The 17,115-nt window shown below is 38.3% G+C and overlaps 1 protein-coding gene across 1 annotated transcript; it reads right to left on the bottom strand.

Moving 5' to 3' along the window:
• Positions 1–1,042: 1,042 nt before the first annotated feature.
• On the bottom strand, positions 1,043–15,353 carry LOC103620806 (serine/arginine-rich splicing factor 5). Its single transcript, XM_008639529.2, has 7 exons — positions 15,180–15,353; positions 11,642–11,712; positions 10,800–10,886; positions 8,471–8,543; positions 4,596–4,669; positions 3,542–3,652; positions 1,043–2,523 (listed from the first exon to the last, which is right to left on the bottom strand). Exons 1-7 carry the CDS (start codon positions 15,342–15,344, stop codon positions 2,232–2,234), a joined length of 873 nt encoding a protein of 290 aa, XP_008637751.2. The 5' UTR covers positions 15,345–15,353; the 3' UTR covers positions 1,043–2,231.
• Between the last annotated feature and the right edge of the window lie 1,762 nt (positions 15,354–17,115).

Raw genomic sequence — 17,115 nt, 5'->3', positions numbered from 1 at the left:
TAGTGCTGTTTTAGATGTAGGATGAGAATAATGTTGGTAACACAGTGACATTTTTCAGTTATTGCAAAGTAGTGTTTATCAAGGACTTTTCAGCTTCTCATGTCCTACCAGAAAGGAGACTGGGAGGCATGAGAAACTGGAACACAGACAAGACAGCTGACAAGAGGGATATCCCATACCACATGGCATCATGCTCAGTATATAAACTGTGCGGAAAGCTGGCCAGGGGCTGCTGCTCAGGAACTGACCAGGCATATTCATCTGACTGCTGTCACTGCTGACTGAATCAATGGAAACTTACAGAAGTGAAATGATGTACAAGAAAGAATCGGGAATTAATAAAATAATGGGATCTACATTAGCCCTATATTTAAGTAATTTGCAAGGTAAGCATGCCGTGGTCAGAAGCATTCAAGGTCTCCGATATTGCACTTGCCAATTTCAAAGGTACTAGATGAGGCAGTGGACAATTTGTGGCTTTCTTGGGTAGCCTAACAAAATTACCAAAGCCAGCAACGCTGACATTTAACACAGCTGAGCATACTCCAGCTTTCCCAACAGTCACATCTAGTAAGATTCCTCTGCAAAGTAATTTCTAATGTGTTCCTTCTGAACTGCTAGCTTATTCATATCACTGTACCATGCCAAACACGCAAAGAATGAAGTAATAGTTTGGGTGGGAAGGGACCCTAAAAATCATCTAGTTCCAAACCCCTGCCATGGGCAGGGTCACCAGTAACTTGGCTCTATAAAGGGTGTCAGCCTTGAAGCCTTGTATGTGCACAAGTCATGTGGGCAATGTTAAGAATCTCTAGTACGCTATTTCAAAAGTGATAAATGAATCTACCTATAGAGAGATTCCAACACCAGATCCTATCCTGTCCTCCTGTTAGTCAGTATCCAGTCACTTACATACCATAACTGGTTTCCAGTTCACATTTTCTTGCTTCCATACAGATATACCTTCAAATAGATTTGTGATCATGTCAGAAAGATTATATGAAGTGAACAACAGCAACAACAATTAAACGAAACTGCAAAGTAAGCCAGAAAAAGGTTTGATTTTATTAGGAATGGTACATTTAAATACATGTAAGACTTTGGGATTAATTTACATATTTTTTCCAAAAATGTCTCCCTTCTTTAACGATACAGAAGTTAAAAAAAAAAAAAATCTAATCCCAAATTGTAAGAACGACAGTATTTGCAGTGGAAATTTCTATTAATCAAAACAACTGTGCATTCCAGAGATTTTGACTACACTTTTCCTGGGATTTTTTTTTTGCTGCTCTCATTACTAAAATAACCTTCCTTTCCATCAAGACTATTGCTAGTCATACACATGTTATTCAGTATCACACTTTTGGGTATGAAAGCTATGTCACTTTATTATAAACATCAAAAACATGGACATGCATATTGACATTTCTGTGCAGTTTTATGAAGTCACCTGTCAAATAAGGCCTATACATACAATACCACATACTAGTGAATTACTGTAAAATTATTATAATGGATTCCCAATAATCCTGACATCTGGATGGTATGTCTCATTTTAACAGAAAATTCCAGCTTTCATTACTGCTTAACACTGTATTAATTCACTATCCAAGTGAGCAACATTCAACTAACCAATGTGTATTCCTGAAAGTCTTTTGCAAATTAAGCATATTGTCAAGGTCATGTAAAGCTGGAACTTAAACAGCCTGTTAAGCCAAGCAATGGGGAAAAGGGGGAACTCTAAACTAATTTTATCTGGTCCATTCATTCTCGCACAGAAAAGTAGCCACAGAACCGTAAAGGAATAAAATCTCTACTTCCTGTTCTCGGACTTAATACCAAGGACAAAAGCTAACATAGTATTTTGGAAGTCAAAGGCCTTGGAGGTGGAGGGGAAAGTAGGGGCAAGAGGGGGAGAAAGCAGCGTATTGTCTCATCCCATTACCTCAGCATTATGTGTACATAATATATCTATGATAGAAATGTTTACTAATAGCAGGGAAAAAAATAAAAAAGACTTCCCACTCCAGACTTCACTGAAAGAAGAAAGCTGACAGCCAGCCCCTCCTCACAGAGATGGCCTATTTGATGACAGGCACTTTGGCAATGTAAGAGGAGGTCACCCTTTCATCATGTTAACTCTTCCCCTCCCAGTTCTCATACATAATTTGTCTCAAGTCTTCAAGAAACTTGAATCAAATTAAATTCATTAATACATCTCTCAGAGCAGGTTAACTACGGCTATGAGCAGAGCTCGACCTAGAACGAGATTTTCTTTTAGAAGAAGAGGGGGAAGGGGAAGAAGCTATCAAGCTGGAGCGGTGGCTTTTGTGGGAGTAACTCTTTTTAGGAGTACGACTGCGAGAACGAGAGCGGGATCGAGAGCGAGATCGGGAGCGAGAGCGAGACCTGGATCTGGACCTGGACCTTGACCTGGACCTGGACCGGCTGTCCGATCTGGAAGATCCTGTAGACCTGGACCTGCTGCGAGATCTTGAGTAACTCCTTGATCGAGATCTGCTTCTGGAGAAACATAATTAAAAGCTGTAGTCTCACCTCTTACTAAATTTAAAACAATCAGTAAAATTCTCAACTACTTTGTATGCATAGCACATCCATCGGAACATCTGAAAGTGCTATTCACAGCATTCAGTTATTTCACAGTGCTGCTAGATTCCTGTTATGCTCCATCATGACACTATCTTCTTAGGTCAAGGCTATCAGGAACTTCTGGCCTTGACATTCTCTGCTAGTGTGGCAAAATATGAACTGCCTAATAAAAGATGCCTCTCCTCCCAGCTCCTGCCAGGAGGAGAGAAACCAATTTTTAAGCAGGGTAGTTTCTATCAAAGAAGAACTCTTTTTCAGCATACACCCTGCCTTGAAATATCATTTAATTTATGAAGAAAAACACAGAAATTAAACTCCATACCTGTGGTATTTATTCTCTCTAGAAACACCATGCAAGTTAGTAAGAGTTTCTTTCAAGATGCTAAGAAAGTCTCTAAAGGTGTGATCACCAGCACACTTAAAGGCCTTAGAGTTTTAACACCTTCACTAGTAATGCATCCTTTATTTCATGGAAAGAAATGGATTTATTTTTAAGAGAGACAATGAAAGAGCTGAAGTCAGTATGTTTTTTTAATGACTAAACAGCAGAACTGCTTAGGAATAATGCAAGCAAGCTAACTGATTTTCTTTTATTTTCATTAACAAGCTGTCTTCCACAACTATTTGAGAAACATTTCACAGGACTGTGAAACAGCTTTCCTTTCAATTATTTTTCAATTATTCATTTTTTAATACCAAAATTCGTGTTTTTAAAAAGTTCTTTCTTTAAAAAAATCCTTACTCTCATCCAAAACTCTTCTATTTACCTTGTTTCAGCAGTTAGTTCTTATCTTAATCTGTTTACATTGCTAGAAAGTTATCTGTGCAGTGATATTTAAATTGGGGCCAAAAAACTAGATAATCAAACTTTGGCATCAATGCTACCCAAATCCAGGCCCTCAGCAGAGTTTTATCATGTCAGGTGACATACCTATGCCTTCTGTGGTCTTCAGTCAGTTTAATTCTGCGTCCATTCAGCTCAGTGCCATCCAATTTTTCCAGTGCACTCTTCATGTCACTGTAAGATGCAAACTCCACAACCCTGTTCACCATCATGAAAAAAAGGAAGTTTCAGAGAAACAAAAAAAGTAAGGAGAGCAAGACTGGCCCTTTTTAATCTGTTGCTTCACAGCTTGTTTTATCTTCTGAAAGCTAGTTTTTAACGTGGTTAACAGTAAAATACAACACTTAACAGTCCTAGCCATCCCTACCTTTCACACCTTCTTGAACATTACCAGAACTGCCATCTGCAAGGAGATGGAGAAAATGCAGGAAGCTACAAACCTGCATCAGCTGAGGAAATATCTTTCAGGCCTCCACTAAATTGCATTCCAAAGTTGTCCATGAAACAAAGTAAGTTTGCAGACTCTTCTGCCCTATTTAAGCATTCTAACAGTGAACAGAAAAATCCAGTCTGTGGTTTTTAAAATTTGAACTCAAAAAAAGGTCTTAGTTGTGCTGGTTTGCAACGGCCCTACAGCAGTTTTGCCAGCACAAAGACTCAGTTTGTACTTCCTTCTCTCCTGCTTTGTTGTGCAGGACCTTTGTAGACTGCAAAATTAAGAATGGAGAGTGGGCAGGTAGGTATTCCCCATGGAAGTTGGTTATGTTCTTTTCCCATGACTCTGACTGTTGAACCAGTGTAAAGCAGCCATAGACAGGAGGTGTTTTAGTCTCAGGACTCAGATCATAAATGATTATATAAAAATAAGTTAAAGACAGCAGGATTTAACATTTGGAAGGAATTCTCCCTTCCTTTTCTGCTTTCACACATTGTTTTCGTGATAGAGAATAGAGACTGAGTTCAATACTGATCTCCCACTTATTGACAGTTTGTGTTTTGGATTGTTTGGTTCTTGAACTGGAGAAATTTCAGCATCTAAGCCACACCACAGATTTATATTTAATTTCTTCTGTATTACAAGAAAAATCATGCCCGTAATAGTTTCAGCTATCACACCGATTTAGACACAAAACGAACTTACCCTTCATTCCTGTTGTTTCTGTGTGCATCCACATAGGTGACCTCCCCTGCCTTTCTCATGACATCTTTCAAGTCCTACAGCAAAAGTTAACATTTTAGTCTTGAACAGGACACAAATCAGTCAGGTAGCAGAATACTGCCCTAAAACTTTCTCTGCTAAAACTGCTTAATGCTTTTCAATCTATATATATAAAAATATACATATCATTTAGAAAAAAGTGTCTGAAACAGCTTATTTAATAGCAGCTGCATATAAAAAAGATCCATCATTTTACAGCTACAGTGAATAAAACACTGCTTTTAAGATAATCCTGCATCCTGAAACCAGCTGTTATGAAAACACAATGCAATACTTAAAATACCAACATGTTCACTGAAATCAGAATTATAGGAGAGAAGCGCAGTAGTATTAAATGCAGATTTTCAAAACTAACACCCCAGTTAAATGACAATCCAATAAATGTAGACAAATTCAACCTTTATGCTCACCTCCCCCAGCTTCAAAGCAAAATTAAAAGCAAAAAGGTACAATTACAATGTAATTAAAAATTTTATGAAGGAAATTTTTCTAAGTTTCGTTTGAGTATCCGTCACGCTACAGTGTCACATCAATAAACATCCTTGTCTTAAACTTAACAGAGGCTAAATGTGGACACAGTAAAATTACTTGCTTAGCAATAGGAGAAAGCACAAACAAATAATGCAAAAGGTCACTAAAAAGCTAAACATCTAAGTTAAGGCAGCACTTTTACCCAACCGTATCTGGTATTTTATAATCCCAGACTACTTACCGCAACACGCCACAAGTGGCAGGTGATATAAGAAGGTACCTTAAGCAAAGAGTTGCTTGTCCAATACCTAGCTGGCCAAGAGGAACTCTCTTACATGAGAAAGGCAGTGATGGCTCATAGCAATATGCTTCACGGAGGTACCAGAGGCCCTGAAAGCACTGGACATAGTCTCCAGTCTCCAGAAGTGGCTAAAGAACCCGAGGATGATCTGTGCTAGCCAATCGAGATCAAACCCAGGCAAACCAAGATCTAGACTGCCAAAAAACAGGAGTGTCATAGGAACCAAAAGGAAAATTCAGAACAGGCCAAACCCTAGAATTTCAGCCACTAGAAAACCCCCAAATCTTTGGTTCTTTTTCCTCCACACAAGAAAAATGGTTAACCAAATCAAGGTTGTTAGAAGAGGTTCAAAGTGCACTTGGTTAGAAATACGCTTAAGGAACAAAAGACTACAAAACAAAAAGCCAAGAAAAAACTTTAGAACATTTGCCACAGAATATCAGAAAGCTTAGTTTTATGTAGTATTTTAATTAAAATTCTATAGTTTTATGTTAAAAACTGGCATATGCAAAGTAGTAGATATTTTCCTTGTTTTTAATATAAAGAAACCCTAATAGCAAATGAAAATTGGTCCCTATAGTACCATTAAAAACAATACTTCAAATTCAGTTTCCCTCAATTTAGAGATGATGGACAAAATTTTGTCTCTGCTCGAGTCAATGAGAATTTAACTAGACCAGGACTGGTAAATCAAAAGGAAGTTAGAAAATAATAATCTACATAATTATTTCCTAAATCAGTAACTTTAGGCTTTAAGATTGAGGCTCCCACAGTCTTGCAACACTATATGTGGAATCCTAAGAAACATCAACATGAAATATCACTTAATCATTGTAATCACAATGACAACGTGACTAAGATGCCAACATTATTGCTTGAAAGAGAGGAAGTGTGCATGTGCTATAAAAGCTCAACATTCTGTTACTAGAGGAATGTTTAAAGTTACCTGGTTTTACTACCTAACCAGTGGAACAATCAAGTTTTATCTTAAGTTTACTGTTCTGGTTCACCTTAAATAGCACGAGAAAACCCTGCTGTCCTTAGCAGCAAAGAGAAATAAGGTGTAGGACAACCATAAATAGGAAAAACACATTAAACAATACATCTTGATGTAACACAGACCTATTCTCAACTGCTTGAAAATTTGATGCTGAAAAACTAATGGGGGTGGGTTGGAAAGCTCTGAACACGCAGAAATATATGTTTGCTAAAAAAAAGGAGAGTTCTGACAGTTTGTCTACTACTTAGAGATGAGATTATCTATTAACAATATAGTCAACAATTTGAGGAAACTTTTCCAAATACAAATTTTTGTGGCTTTTTCTATGTTTAAATATCCCAACACAATACCTTCTAAGGGAGATAGATGTTCTCAATATATGGGGTTCCACACCAAAGATTAAATTATGTGTGTAAGTTTAAAAGCAAGGTTCCATATTGAGTGTGCTTCCTAGCAGGGATTAGAAGGGAAGAATAATGCCACTACTGTTAATGCATTAGCCATTTTAATGTGTTGTGTAAGTAGCATAGTTAGAAGTTAAAACACTACAGTTAGTATCAAAGCAGTACAACTCCAAAAGTAAATGCAGCTTGCATATGGTTGTTACCTTCAAATGATGTCTATTTAGGCAGGTATCAAAAAGTCTCTTATGCTAATTTATCGTATATTTAAGAGACATTAAAACATTTAATTAAAATACTAAAAGATTCACCAGTATGAAATCTGAATTGGGTGGGCTTCAGATTAAAATGTAAGTACACATAAAGCCATTATAAATATTCACAAGTAAAAGAAAGTTACAAAAATGTTAATTTTTTCTTCAAGTTAAGCATTTAACACTAAACAACATTATAGGATTTCTTTTCCTTAGCACTCCATTAGCTTACTTCTCTGGTCCCTACTGTCGTTTCCAAGTGACAATCTCTTCATATATGTAACTGTGTAGCATACCCAGAAGATATTTAGATTAAATCCACTTGATCATCACATCAACTCAGCTGGGTTTTTTTAGTTATTCAATAATTAACACAACTGTACAACTGCGAACCCTTTGAACCTGTCATGCAGAAGATAAACAAACTGAGTTCAACCGTTTATCTGCATGGATTGCACCCAACTCTTATGAAACACATCAGCAGAGCTCCAAGCAAGTCAAGAAGCCTCCTCGTGGGGAAGTAGCTCCAAGACCGAGGCTTTGAACATTCAGCATGTTCTCCTGCATCTTTCAGTACATTGATTTAAGTCTCTTTATTCAAAGAATATAAAGGTTAGTGAAAAAGACTGAACTCCACTATTCACTCACCTTTTGGAAATAGCATCTGTTGCTATGTCCTTAAAAAGTGAACTTTCTATACACTGTGTACCATACGGAACACAACTAAAAGAATTGATTATATGACTATTCTTGAAAGCCAGCTAAATACTAGCAAAACATTAGCAAGAGGTGAAAAAACAAACAAAAAGGAAAGGTGGTAAGAAAGCTTCAAATTACATGTAATGAAAGTTTGGATTTTAAAAAAAATACCTACAGTAAGCATACTTGACACAGAAGCTCTCTTAAAATTCCCTCTATTACTGATGTATTACCAGAATTCTCAATCATGCATCGTGTCACAAAAATATTTTGCAAAACATAAGAAAAGACTGTAAATTTTAATCAAAACAAAGGCATGCACTTCCAGGTGTAACAATACAAAAGGATGACACAGTTTGAATGAATGCAATGTTTCAATATTTTAGAAACAATCTAGAGTCTTCCGAAGTTTTATCAGTTGGCAAACAGAAGTAAGAAAGAATCAGTTCCCAACTACAAAATCTACTTATAGAACCATTTGCACAGCTATGAAACAAAACACTTCTGTAAGTGCTTCATTGCTAATTTTTAGCAATCCCTGAAGCTTTTTTCTTATTTTTTTGTTCACATGAAATATTTATGATGGCTTTATTAAGAAATCAGGCTGAAAGCAGTCTACTTACGGAGTAGTAAAATAAGGTGTAGAAAAAGAAGATAAGATTCTAACTCACCTGCCAGCTGATACGGGATGAAAGGTTTTCAACAATGATCCTGTGTTCAGTACGAACAGGAGGCCCATACCGGCTGGAAGAATTCAAAGAGGGGGAAAAAAAAAAAAAAAAGAAAAAATTCTCCAGCATAAAGAATTCAAAATTTAAGAAATCTGACATTTTCTACAGTTTGCTGAAAGATTTAAGTAATTTCCTTATTGCTGGACTTCCGACTTGATTCTCCCTAGTCAAGAGTATATTTAAGACTCCGCTAGAAGAAGTAAGCTGTTAAAAGGGGATTAAGAAGGATTTTGACGAAGCCTTTTTACCAAGGCTGTCAACACAGCTGTCATTTTTTTCTAGATACACTAGGTAAATGTCTGGTAAAATGAAAATAATGTACAGAGATTTAGTTTAATTTTGGTATTTGACCTTCTTGGCTCACATATGGTTTCTGGGAATATTCAGAGAAAGGACAATTTTTTTCTATCTTTCGCTTTTTTAGTTGGTAGCATTCTGCTTCATGTCAGGGAGCTAGAAGACACAATTTAAAGGCACCTTAGTTCACACTTCTGAATTCCAAATCACTTGTTAATTTTATAAATGCCACTGTGACCTGCATTAGACATTTTTTGGGGTAGAAATATTTCTATCTCAGTAAAATGAGAGCTAAACAACTGATTGCCATGAAATAACCATGGCAGTTTACAGCTCCTGAATGAAAGCTGAAGTTTGCCACTTAACCAAAAATGAAAGACCCTCTCAAAAATTAAAATGTGGCTTGAAAATGTTCATACAGGAGAGGGAGACACCTGGAAAGAATATTACCCATGCAAGTAATTTCTGTTCCCCATCCTAGCCATTCTGAATAGAAAGGGATTTGAGAATTATGGAAAAAGGATGCCAATTTTTTGGTAAGTAATGCAGGATTCTAACAACGGCACTACTTTGTATTGCTAAAAAAAAAGATTGAAAAATCAAGAGCACTGACCTTTGAGAAAATGATTCTCATCTTCTCCCACAGAAACATGGTTCTAAATTGTGTGTATTGATTTATACACTGAAGCACAGTCAATTTCATTTCAGTGCATACCTCAAAGTGTCCAATCTTTTTCAGAACATCCAGATCTTCCAGATATTTAAATGGAGGTCCCAGAGTCACAAATGAGTCTGATTTTTCCATTATTGCAAACCACAGTCTCTTCCTGTCTAGCACTGGCAGTCTGACATCATGAACACGACTACAGCGTCAGATGCCCACGACCTTCAATCAAACTTGCTACTTTTAAAGTCCACTTTTAGCATGGACCTTGGACCAGTTATACTGTGTCAAGGCTACTGCCATTAAAGAAAAAATAATCTAATTAGTATGCTTGCATATGCAAATTAGATGTTCCAAACAGTGGTTGGAAACTGCCAGCAATTCTGACTTTGTAACAAATGTGAAGGTTTATGTCCCTTGTATCTTCATCTTCCAAACTCTACTGTACATAGGCAACAGCTATGAATGTTTCTACAGAATAAATTATTCCACACATACTTCCTTCACACAGGTAGATATAAAGCACAAAGATGTAATGTAATGTGTAGTTGTCTGGCAGAATATACGCAAATCTGCAGAACTTTCACTGGCTCTAATCACTGAAAGTGAACAACTCCACAAATACTGTGTGTCCTCTAGAGGTATTCTAGAGATGAGCTGTGTCCTGATTTTCACATTCCATCACAGGAGAGAGACTCCCTTAGCAAGCCACCTGCTTGGTCAGCAAACTTAAGTCAACTGGTATTTACTAAAACATGCAGAAGGGTTTATCTTGTGCCCTAGCACTGCTCCTTTTCTAGGCTGTGCTGAAACAAGCATTTTGATAACCATAAAACTGGAAATGTGAAAACTTGGTTAGACAGTAAATACCTTGAATTATTGCTCTACAATAATTCTACTTAGCATGTAAGCTCAGTTTGGTGACAAAAACCACAGTAGAGAAGCTCTGCATTTTTCTTGATTTAGTGTTAAAATCAGCCAATCCAACTGCAGCAATACTCCTTCACATCATTTACGTGACAGTAGGAAGCAAGACCAGCGTAGTGCCTACACCATGGCAAAGGCACATTTCATAATAGGTGTGTGAAGTCTTCAAGACAGTTAAACTGCTTTAAAATCCACACTCTCCTCAGCCGGAGAAGGCAAGTAATAGTAATGAACCTGCAGTGTTTGAGAACATAGAACTTCTTTTGTGAAGCTATACAAGGAAACCGAGCTGGATTCCTAAATCACAAAAAGAAAAGAGTATTTCACTCCAGTTCTTCAGTTACTGGAAGAGGAAAAGGACAGAGAGCCCAGACCACCTACCTAGATCCACTCTGCGACTGGTAGTAACTGAACCGTTGTGAGAATCTTCCCCTTCCTCTTCGGGCTCGAGCATGTTCAATTGTGACCCTTATGACAGGAAAAAAACAAAACAAAACAAGCACATAAAAAAATAAAACAACAAACTTTAAGTATTTGACATTGACTTAAATCTTTCACAACTGGAAGCAAATGTGCACAAACAAGAATTATCTTGCCCTTGCAAGCAATGATTTATAACACAACCACTGGCATTTCTTAAAGAGCCAGACCAGCGTTCTTTCTCATTCACCTCCCTCAGATTTTCATGAAAATTGTCACAAGTCTGTAATTCAGACTGAAACACTTAAATTTGCTCAACCAGAGCCCAGGAGTAATCACAGAGAGAAAAGAGTACTAAAATCACTAACAACAACCCAATGACCTAAACCCCAGCTTCCACAATCACAATAAAAATTACTGCAACGCACAATGACTATAGTCCACATTGCTGCAGACTGAAGGGCAACAATCCAACGAGTAACAGGCTATCATCAGCTTATTTTCTGGCCAACAGACAGATAAGTTCAATTCACTCTTACTAATATTCCAAATGACAAGATCCTGAGTTAGCTTTGAAAGAGAACTAAGTGGAAGTAGAGAAAACAGTCAGCCCTGCTCCAAACCACTCATCCAGTCCCAAACTAATCCTTTGCCTTAAACAAGACTGGAACCCAATGATGTCTTTAAAGTTATGGAAGGTATATCCCATCACAGAACCACAAGAAACGCCACAAGATAATGCACTGCATTTTGATGCAAAGCACTTTTTCTATTCTTAAGGGAAATTATGGTATCACACTTACCTTTCATCACACAGCTCTTTACCATTTAGTTCATAAATTGCATCATCAGCATCCCTGTGGTCTTCGAATTCCTAGAAAGAAAATAGGAATAAAAAAGTATTTTCCCTCACAGTATACGCAAATACTAATAAACATGCTTTCTTTATAAATTTTACATTTCTACATGAAGTATCACCAAGAACTCTGAATGAGGAAGCTGATTCCTAGTACATTTATGATTGAAATGCCAACATGTTCCTATTCATAATCATTTCTTCTCCCTCCACCCCACAAATTCCTTTTGCCTCCCCAATTGTTTCAGTAGAATTATTTGCAGGATCTGTATTGAATAAACTAAATGACCTGGTTTACTACAGAAATATCTAAAATACTTTTGGGGAGAGGTGGGGGAAATTACTTCAAGGCATACAATTTAAAACACAGCCCCACATACAGGAAAATGCAATATAACAGGATGAGCTGATCAAATGCAGGAGAGTCATGCACTCCCGAAACTCTCTTAAGATTAAATTCTTACTGAACTGGCAAAGAAAGGGTAAACCAGAAAAAAGAGCCCTCCTGGGTTTTTTTCTGAGTGAATTCAGTTCACTAGCTGGGCAAAAAGGTGCCCATGTAAGAAGAGTATGAAACAGAAGCCCTTCTTCAGCACTGGCCACCTGCGGGTCCAGATCAGCTGTAACAAGCATAATTCCATTTACTGTTGCAATGGAATCTGTCACTTCACTTTTGGAAGAAATGCTGCTTTAGTCAGCCCAAGTAGCCTCTGCCCACTATCCAGCCCACTGGTTCTTGGCAAAGCTGCTTCTACAGCTCTGCAGGAAACTAGGTCAAGAAATCTACCCAGATGAAAAACAGCACACTTTGTGCAGGCGGTGGGGTGAAAAAGGCACTGTTATTTTTCAACCAGATCAGCTTCCCAGGTTAGGTACATTGTATGCGGCTGAACAACTGCAGCAATACCATGAGAGGCAAGGGAACAAAGGAAAGAAATAAAGCAGAGAGAACAAGCAGGTGGATAGGGACTGCTGGAAGCAACAGTGCAGATGGGAGAGAAAAAATTGTGGAACTGCAGCTTGCAAGAAATTAACAACAGAGAAGAAGCTTCTCAAGTTGAAGAAACTGTTTGTGTAACTATGAACTGCTTTTCAGAAGCAATACTGGCTTAAGCAATCTTCCCCCTTCTGCACTGAAATCTGTTTCACTACCAAATGAAACATCACATGTTTGCATGATGATGCAAAGCATATCTTAAAAAAAATTATTTAGGTCCAGCATTTGGCAACTCCAAGTCCCATTATGTCAACTATTCTATTTCTATAACTATTTCTAACAAACTGAACATCTGCAAGTCTACCTAGCTTTACACTCTGAAAACACTATTCCCTGAAATCTACAACATTTAAGTAAATATAATTAGTTTGAAAGATTAAGCAATGATTTCAATCAAGCACAACAAAACATGCTTTTAACACTATAACAGTGTTCACTTGGTTTTGTAATGTTTTATAAATACAGGTCTTAAAAAACAGAAAATAAAGATGAACTGACAGCACATGGCAAGCGAAGTGCCATGAAGGATAATGCCATTCCATGTGTTTATAAATGACATGCATGACATGCTCAAGCACAGCCTCACCAATTCTGTGTCTGACACCAAAGTTGGAGGAGAAATAGATAACCAGAATGAAAAAACAAAAAGACCTTGATAGGCTGAAAGATTAGGCAAACAGGAATCACGAGTCTTAACAAAAGATAAACATGAAGTGCTGCATGTGGCATAAGACAATCCTAAGCAGCAGAATGCACTGGGGGCTGAGTGGCTGGAGTGTAAGGGGAAAAGGACATGGAAATGAAAAGGACATGGAAATCCTTGTGAAGAGTCAGCTAAGCATGAGTCAGCAGCATGGCCTTGCTACAATGAAAGCAAATCGCATCCTGGGCTGCATCACTAGGAGTACAATCAGCAGACCAAGGGGTGCTATTATTCCACCCTACTTGGCATTTGTTAGGCCACACCTGGAACACGGTGTTCAGTTTTGGTCCCTCCAGCTCATAAAAGACATTGAAAAATTGGAGTGAGACTAGCAGAAGGCCACCAAAACTCATGAGAGGGTTGGATAACAAAGAAAGGTTGAGAGAGCTGTGTTTGTTCAGCCTGAAGAAAAGGAAGCTCCAAAGGAATCCGGCCAGAGTCTTCCAAAACCTAGAACAATTACACAAACAATGGAAGTGATTTCTGATATGGGTGCACAATGATGGGATGACAAGTATGGGAGGGAAAGTTGTTCAGCTATGAAGAAAAGAATTTTATCCGGAGAACAATTAAATCTTTTAGATAAAGTTATGAGACAATTATTCAAGGTTATTAATGATCTTTGAAAAGAAAATGGTTCCACCTAGGAACTAGAGAAGAGGAGGAAGGATTGACTGACTCGATTACAAGAGTTGAACAGAAGTTGCTCCTGAATGAGTCAACAGCCCTGCCCAGGAAGAGGAACAGTCAAGGAAAGGAGATTGAGAAATAGCAGCAACTGGAAAGAGCATGCTAAATAAACTCACGTCTAGATCAGCCATTTACCTCCAGACTTTTAAGAAACAGATAGCTACCTACTGGTAGTCAACAAAAAGCAGCTCATAATGCAGGGTAATCAGGAACCACCATGTGCAGGAAGTTAAGGAGCAATACTCATATGAAACTAAAATAGGCAAAGCCTGTTCTTTTGTTCTTTTCCAGTAACTTCACTCAAGGGATTGATCTTGGCAAAAAGAGCGGCATGTAAGACTGCCATAGTGCGAGGGCAGTATCAGCCTTTCAAGTCTGAACTAAGTGCTGCAGAACAGCTAATTCTCAATTCTCATGAGATAATAGTTAAACACAGGCTGATCTTGAGTCAATTTGTGAACCCGTAAAGCCGCAAAATTTGGACATTTAGGAGCACAGAGCTCTAGAAAGCAGCAGCAGGTAACTGAGATACAATGAACTATTTCATTTAATAGTCCGACAGACATATACGCCCTATAAACATGTACTGGTGGTGAGTATGTCAAACTTTAGCTGCACGAGAATTCAAAGCTGTGCTGCTTGAATCCACCAGTCAGCACCTATTACATCTGTAGGTCAACTACTCTGCTTTTATGTCACGCCATTATTTAAGAAATATGACCAAGCAGACTAGAAGGGGTGAGAGGGGAGCTTAAGTGGTTCTGTATAAACTTTTCTTCCAGGTCAAGACTGCAAATTTTGTACTGCCATAAACAGGATACTTATACGGTCTTCAGAAATGAGGGATAAATTTTAAACCTACAAAAGAATGTGAACAAACAATGTATTTAATGTAGCTAGAATACCACCAAGATTTTGAGCAAAATGTGGCCAAAACTGTAATCCAAAATTCTGAAAAGCATTCTGAAATGTGTATTAATAATTTCCATTTCCCACTATAACTACTATTCTCTTACACATCTTCCCTTCCTTGACATCATCCTAGCAAGGTTAGCACCTGCAAGCAAGAGCAAGGAAAACAAGGCTATTACTTACCACAAACCCAAAACCATTTTTTAGATGGATTTCTCGTATGCGACCATATCCTTTGAAGAATTTCTCTACATCCCGTTCACGAGCACGTGAGCTCAAGTGTCCAACAAAGACACGGCAGCCACTCATCTTAAGGTTGATGCTAAAAAAGAAAACAGCACTGTTCATCAGATTAACAAACTTAAAATAGGGTGATCAAGATCTTTTACATCTCAGAAATCTTGGTTAAATAGGATTTGATTTTACTGTCCTCTAGGTATACACATTAAAAGCCTGATTCTCTACAGCCAGAAAAGTGATAAATCCTGTCTTGCTGACTTCTAGCAGAACCTACAAAGAGCTTCCAGTTTTGTACTTTTTAATCATGAAACTTAAAACCCCAGCTCTGTAACTCTGAAGATTTTACTGGGCTAGCAGCTACTGAAAAAAAAAAGAACAAAACTCATATGCTAATTATTGGAATAACAACAAAAAACATAAAACATTCTCTAAACTTTTACTTTCACCTAGAAAAATCTCTGCAATAAAATTTTATTAGCACACAAAAGATGAATGGTAGCCATCAAATTATTTCGATTTCCAGTAGGCATAAATATAACTTATTTTAAGAGTCTATCACATTTGGAAGAAAAATTTTGCATTATGAGATTTCAAAAATGGCAAGAATAAAAAAGGATATTTGGGGCATTAAAATTTTCAAAGCTATTTACTGATCCAGGATATATAATTTGAGATATTCTATATAAAACTCTATTTTTTACCTTAAGGTGTTACCTTTTCAGTTTATGTGGTTTAAAAATTTTTAAGATCTTGTAACTGGAAAATATTAATTATTCGGCTCACTCAGCGAGCTTACTGTCATAGAAAAAAACAAAGAATTCAAGCCCTAAGGAATGGAAATATGACGTGATCTTCCACTACAATACTGGGCTCTAAAGAAGCAGAGGAAACAGACAACATATCGCGTTAGCTGTAAAAATAATTCCAGTCAGTTTGGATGCACTATTTTGAATTAATGTGATTTACCTTCTCTGTTAACTAACGCCCTTTAGACTTCTATTAAATACTTTCTTTACTCAGACTTACTGCGCCATCAGAGAAGTGCCAGAATTTTGGAAGCCTGAGTACTGGGCTTTTTATGGGGCGAGGGGTTGAACTGTGACAGCACTTACTTTGACTGGCCTCAGCCATGCCCGAACCTAGGAAGAGCCTACGCTGCCCTTTGTAGCCATTCTCTTCTTTGTGCTCACACGTGCATTTTGATGCCCACACAGAAATCCAGTTCAGGGGGCTGGTTCAGCTCCCTCGCGGAGCGCCCAGTCTTCCAACACATGGTTTCTCTGGCGCACCCTTACCACGCAAACACAGGCCAGGCCATCAGTGGGTATTAAAGGAAAGGCAGGCCCTTGTAGAGGAAGGACACCCTTACGTAACTGTATGCTTTAGAACACGGCAAGAGCAGCCACTTCGGCAACAGCGCTCATTTTGGGAACAACAAAGATTTGAAAGATTAAAACGACTGCGTAACTGCTGTTCGGTATTTTTAGTTCTAGGAAAATCAGGTAGGGAGAAGAATCACCGAAGGAAATGAACACGGGGTGGGTGGACCTGACCACCACTGAAACTCTCAAATATAGGGCGAAAGACGTACGAACAACCCATCCACGCGTCATTTACTCATAATCAGGGAGCACAATGGATGCGAGATCTGTATTGACACCTGCGAGGCGCGGAGCTTCACACGTCGCTCCTACTACACTGAAACCGAGTTCGCTCGCTGGCCACTCAGAAAATGCAGAAAAACCCTCGGCAAGCAAGGGCCCGCAGCAAGCGGCCATCTCCTCCTCCCTCCTTTCGAGCAGCCAAGAGGAACCGGGGCTGCGCCAGGCCTGCGGCCTGCCCAAGACAGCCGGGCCCCCGCCGCCATCGCGGCGGCCGC

This window comes from Corvus brachyrhynchos, unplaced genomic scaffold (assembly GCF_000691975.1).
Source record: "Corvus brachyrhynchos isolate BGI_N302 unplaced genomic scaffold, ASM69197v1 scaffold115, whole genome shotgun sequence".
NCBI classification, from domain to species: domain Eukaryota; kingdom Metazoa; phylum Chordata; class Aves; order Passeriformes; family Corvidae; genus Corvus; species Corvus brachyrhynchos.
This window is presented reverse-complemented; position numbering and strand designations above follow the sequence as displayed.

Coding starts and splice junctions, on each gene's coding strand:
- LOC103620806 (XM_008639529.2), bottom strand. CDS start 15,344: ATGAACAGTGCTGTTTTCTTTTTTAGCATCAACCTTAAGATGAGTGGC. Junction 4,670..8,470: donor CATCCCGTATCAGCTGGCAG/GTGAGTTAGAAT, acceptor CTTTTGCTGTAG/GACTTGAAAGATGTCATGAG. Junction 2,524..3,541: donor GAAGACCACAGAAGGCATAG/GTATGTCACCTG, acceptor ATGTTTCTCCAG/AAGCAGATCTCGATCAAGGA.